Below are 5,979 nucleotides of genomic sequence, written 5' to 3'. Positions count from 1 at the left end.
AGCATATGATACAGCATATTATGTCAGTTTTGGATCATATTAGGATGGTGTATTTTGTACATGTGTTTTTCTATCATGTCAATGTTTATTTAAAAATGGAAAATATGGAAAATGGCTGAAATTCGCAGCTTATTTTTACACCCACCCCCCGAAACAACAAATCCTGAATTGTCATTTCACAAATTCATACCGAAGATTTTGTTTTCTCACGGGGGTGGGTGATGGTATATGTTTAAGGTCCGTATCAACGGTTTTAAAAGTGGGGGGAGGGGGGCTCCAAAAAAAATCTGCCCCCAAAAAACTAAACTGTCCAGACTTGAAAATCCTATTTCGTGTGTATGCGTGTGTATGAGAGAGAGAGAGAGAGAGAGAGAGAGAGAGAGAGAGAGAGAGAGAGAGAGAGAGAGGTTGAAGGTTGACTTTTTTGTCTTACTTTTTCGTAAGAATTTTTCTTTTTCAAATCCTGGACTTTGTCAGTACTCATCCTTACAGCAACAAAAAACGTGGGGGGGGGGGCAACCAGCATTTTATTGAAAAGTAACTTTAGCAAAATACTACGCTCAGAAAAAAAGTGGGTTAGGGCGGCGAGGGGGGAGGGCCCCCTCCCTCCCCCAGCGTTCTATGGGCTTGTGTTTACAGACTAAAACAGGAAAATAGTCATTTTATTACCAATTTCAAATGAGAAAAACATATGAAAACAAAAATATCTATTGAATCATTTGCATGCAAGGAAATGTGGGAAATAGATGTTTTGTATTTAAGAGAAAATACTCCTTCCTGTCCTAACTATTATTTATTCCTTCCTAGCCTTCACCATTTAAAAATTCCTGAATTTTTGTTATTATTGTAATAGTCTTGCTACTATAGAGTTTATTCAAGCATGCGTATTCAAAATATTAAAGATAACAAAACAGGCAATATCATGTATGAGCAGTGGCAGTTGGCAGTAAGCAGCTGGCAGTAAGCAGTTGGCTGTCGTATATGGAATTCCATAGTATCTATTCGGCTTAGACACTTTTTTTTATAAACATTTTCACCCTTGAAATTTTTGCACAATTCAGTGTGTGTGTGTATATACAGGTAAACTTCGTTATCTCGACATCGACGGGACCATCGGAAAATGTCGAGATATCCGAGGTGTCGAGATATCAGAGTTGATACTTGACGTCCAAGATTTCACAGCATAGCAAAGCAGACAAGCTTATTATATGTACATGACTTTAATATCGACTGTAGCTCAACATATTTCAGAATTCCCTCTATTTTTATTAAAAATCTAAGATATTATTTTAAAAATCTTGTTTATAAAACGTGTTCTTAATCGAAATCTTTCTAAATTCACAAAGTTTCAGCACAAAGTTACAGCATTGAGCTGCATTCGCGTGTAACTTGCCTTTTCGTCAGAACAGGATACGAATTGCGCTCTATAAACTTCGAACCGTATAAAGTCGACATCCGATATACGGTAAAAAAATTAAATGTGGATTATTTTTGTCTTATTTCATTCAGGAAGAATGTACATTAAAATAAATTTTTTTAAGAGATTTGTGTATCTAAACTAGCGTAGTGATGTTACAGATGCACGAATTACGGCTGATTCGGTCAATCGTGTCGTTAATTGGATTGTTTCCTGTTGAATACATTTTAACTTCAAAATATCATTAAAACATTTTTTTTAATTCCTTAGTTTGAATTTTTCAGTGTGTTTGTTATTCATTGTAATTTAGTTATCTTTTTTTTCAATTTTTTTTCAAATTTAAAAGTTATGTTACGTTTCGATATAAATAACATTCTGTACATTGACGCAGAATCGTGTAGATTTAGCAATGATATTACCCAAGCTCAATTAACTTCTCAAAGACGCCGAAGGGGCTTGGGATTCACCTACAAATACAGTCTATAAAATTAATTAAGCAGCATGCAGTCAAAACATGGGTGTGAAAGGTGTGAAACTTTGACGACGTCGAGATGCTCGGAGTCGTCCGAGCGTGACGAGCGACCCTATCTGACAAACAGTTAGGTTCAGTAGAGCAGAAAATTGCCGATGTCGACATATGACAGGTAAATTTTGCTCTTGGGACTGTGAATATACGTCGAGATAACCCGGGTTGTCGACATTACCGAGGTTGACATATCAGAGTTTTTGCAAATCATTTATATAGTAAATACTGCCGGGACCGCGGAAGGATGTCGACATATCCCAGGTTGTCGACATATCCGATGTCGAGATACCGAAGTTTACCTGTATATATATATATATATATATATATATATATATATATATATATATATATATATATATATATATATATTCTGCTTGTCAGGAAATTTTCTGGGTTGGAAATTACCGCGCTTGTATTTTAATTATCTACTCAGATATCTCGGAAAAATTCAGTGCGTGCATGATCAACTTAATGCCTACTTATCCTACTATTTGAAGAGCGCAAAATATTTAAGAATATGTAAAATAGATTAGATTGTTGTCATTCAATATTAATGTAAATTCAAGCAAAATCTCAACAACTGTCGGTCATCAACCTACAGGTAATTCATTTGCTTTTAAGATTGCAAACTGATAACTATTATATCCGTGCAATAAAACTAACACCATAAGCTGGTCATGAAGAATCAGTAATGGTGTCAGTGGGCCCCGGCCATACTGGAGTTCGATCAGATGACATTGCATAAAATCCAGGCGTACTTGGTCACCAGACCCGAGCCTTCATCGATAGCGCCGCTCCACTGATATTGATCCGCCTCTGGTCATTCTCGAACACACTTTCCTAAAATCAGGTCTACAACGCGTGAGAAATTTAACTTAAATATTTTTCTCCAACGGGCAGACAGATCGGGATAACATTGACAAAGAAAATGTAACAGCCCCAACAGTTAAAACGAATTTTTGCGTCATTATGTAATAACTGCCAGGCCTTCTGTCCGGACTTTTTTGGGTACAGCTAGTAAAGAGCTTACAACCCCGCGGACCCTGAGACAATGTTGAGAACCGGACTGCTATTGACGCTGTCCTTATTGCTATTAATTGACCGCCCGCTGGGTGTAACTGGACACGGGTTTCTGAGGGACCCTCCTGGACGATCCTCCATGTGGCTCTTTGGATATGATTCGCCTCCTAACTATCAACACATGGAATTGTTCTGTGGAGGTTTTCCCGTAAGTTAAAAAGTCTTTTCATATGGAAATAGATTGTTCAGATCCTCATAGATGGGAAATTAGCAGAGAACAGTTTCTTATAATTCATTGAACCATTATTCAGTGCCAAGCGTTTGTCATATGGTAGGTATGTTGCCGATATAATACCGATTTTCGAATTTATTGGACAAACTTTTTAATTCATTATTTCTATTTCTAATACAAAGAAACACGACGTCGTAGTAATAAATGTTTTGTTTTGTTTTAGACCCATTGGTGGATCAATAATGGGAAATGTGGCGTGTGTGGCGATCCTTATGACGCACCGCGGGAGAACGAACCTCCTAATGGCAAATACGCCCGAGGAATCATCACCAAAACTTACGTCTCCGGGTCCGTCATGCGGGCCACTGTTCACGTGACAGCTAGTCATAAGGGCTATTTCGAGTTTCGTCTCTGCCCACACAATGACCGGAAGGTCACGGTTACTCAGGACTGCCTGGATCAGAACCTGCTGAAGGACCCCGTCACTATGGGAACCAAATTTTTTGTGGATGACAAGAGTGTGGGTATTTATTTCATAGAACTCCAGCTTCCACAGGGAATCATATGTGACGCATGCGTGCTACAGTGGCGATATAGAACGGGTAAGAGTAGTTTTCATGCTTGTCTGAGAACCATTAAATTTAGGGCGGAAAAATTTGGCTATACTCAACGAGATGTATGTGTCAAATTTTTAAAACGCAGAAGATTCTTTTTATCAGATGCTTTATATGCTTTTGCTTTCGACGGCTGTCTTACGCCGCCTAACTATAGAAAACACACAACTCGTGGGTTAGAGTTTGAGTTGGGTTAAGAGCTTGGGTTAGGGTTTGGGTTAGGGTTAGGGTTAAGGTAAGAGTTAGGGTTAGAGTGTAGGCTAAAAGTCATATCTAATCATAAAACAAGGGAGATCCTTTATATATGACATCACAAGGCGAGAGAATACAAAGTGTGCAATAGGAAAAATGTATCCAATGAACTATAATTATTAAATCGAAGGATAAACATGATTCTGGTGCATGAAGTATTAGTCAACTCTTGTCCCTAACATGTATTAAAATATGATTGTAGGAAACCGTTGGGGTTGTTACAATAACGACTTTACTAAAGGTCCATGTGGCCTGGGATTTGGACCCCAAGAGGAGTTTTACGCATGCTCCGACATCCAGATTGTCGGAAACAGGACTTCGACACAAACAACAACACCATCCTCAAGATCGACTTCTGTATCACAATCAACTAACAAATCAACTGTGACAACTAATTCGACGCCATCTTCAAATCCTGTCACATCCCCAACAAGTCCCACAACGTCTTCTAAACCTGAGACTGTTAAATCCTCCACCATGTCATCAGTAAGTCCCATGACGTCATCTAGTCCCGTACTTACATCATCTACAACCCATAGTCCCGTGACTACCACTGCCCCAATCCCTACTGTACAAATCGTATGTAAGGCTGTTGGACCTTGGAAAAATTTTCTACCAATGGACAACTGGTGCCGCATTAACTGCGCACGCAATTACTGTCCTCCAACACATTGTCTGTGTGGTCGGGAAGACCTACTTAGTGTTGACAATGGGATCATGAATTCCGGTAAGACGTGTGTATCCCTACGCCCAAACACGGGCTGGGATCTGTGGTGTGAACATAACTGTCCCATGGGGCTGTGTTATCCCACCATGTGTCGGTGTGGAAGTATAAGTCTATCTAAGATGGTAGAACACAACTTAGGAAGCTAATTATTGAAGCCAGAGACAACACCTCTATATAGACTATGTGTTCAGATCAGACAACGATTAGCATATTGTGTAATCTTGTGTCTGTGAACTCTGATATAACTTACTTATTTAAAATCCGAAGATTTAAAGGTGCTTGGACACAAAGTTAATATTTTCTCAAATTTTCTGTATAATTTCCTGACTTATATGTTGCTATAGCATTTCATACTAAAATATAATACAAATCTTATTTCATCTCGAAGTTATTGAAACTTCAAATTTCTGGACGCGTTTGATTGACACATCCTGGCACTTTCTCAAATTTTAATTTTATTCTTAATACTTAAGAAAAGTGGCAAGTTTGTTGTGTATGAATGAAAAATATTAAAACTATAATCCAGAAAATTCAGAGTTGAAATGTTCGAAAGCAAAACCCACTCACAGTATTGTCAGTCCGTGCTCAGTGGTGTGTGCAGACTTTAACAATTGAACACACTCGGTGAATCGCAAACATTAACATGGCCGTAGGAACCGGGGGGCACGGGGGGGGGGGGGCGTGCCTCCCCAATAATTTTGCCGATATATAGAATACTATAGAAAACATAGCTACTATATGTTTGTGCCCCCTCAATAATAACTTCTGATGACCTTTTTTTTTTTTTTTTTTTTTTTTTTTTTTTTTTTTTTGCTTGTCAAGGAATTTTGGTAGTTGATAGTGCCTCCCCAACTGAAAATGTATGGTTGTGCCCCCTCAAAGTGAAATTGCTTCCTACGGGCCTGATTAACAATAACAGAGCTCGTGCCCTGTTTACAGAAACAGTTTACGTTTCACGGGTGTATTCAATTTGTTAAACTCTGTACACAACACTGAGCACGGGCTGACGATATTAGTGAGGGGGTTTGCTTTCGCACATTTCTACTCTGAATTTTCTGGATTATAGATGTAATGTTTTTCATTAATACACAACAAAATCGCTTCTTTTCTTAAATATTAAGGATAAAGATAAAATTTGTGAAAGTGCAAGGATGTGTTAATCAAACGGGTCCAGGAATTCGTAGTTCCAAT

The 5,979-nt window shown here is 38.4% G+C and overlaps 1 protein-coding gene across 1 annotated transcript; it reads left to right on the top strand.

The window, feature by feature from the left end:
- Positions 1 to 2,966: 2,966 nt before the first annotated feature.
- On the top strand, positions 2,967 to 4,949 carry LOC133194256 (uncharacterized). Its single transcript, XM_061330253.1, has 3 exons — positions 2,967 to 3,171; positions 3,419 to 3,797; positions 4,264 to 4,949. The coding sequence occupies exons 1-3, from the start codon at positions 2,995 to 2,997 to the stop codon at positions 4,932 to 4,934; spliced, it is 1,227 nt and encodes a 408-aa protein (XP_061186237.1). The 5' UTR covers positions 2,967 to 2,994; the 3' UTR covers positions 4,935 to 4,949.
- The last annotated feature ends 1,030 nt before the right edge of the window (positions 4,950 to 5,979 follow it).

The sequence above is a fragment of the Saccostrea echinata genome, unplaced genomic scaffold (assembly GCF_033153115.1).
Source record: "Saccostrea echinata isolate AGI-Se365-2 ecotype Australia unplaced genomic scaffold, CSIRO_AGI_Sech_v1 ptg000001l, whole genome shotgun sequence".
NCBI lineage: Eukaryota > Metazoa > Mollusca > Bivalvia > Ostreida > Ostreidae > Saccostrea > Saccostrea echinata.
Note: the sequence above shows the minus strand (reverse complement) of the source record. Positions and strands in the feature narration are given on the sequence as shown.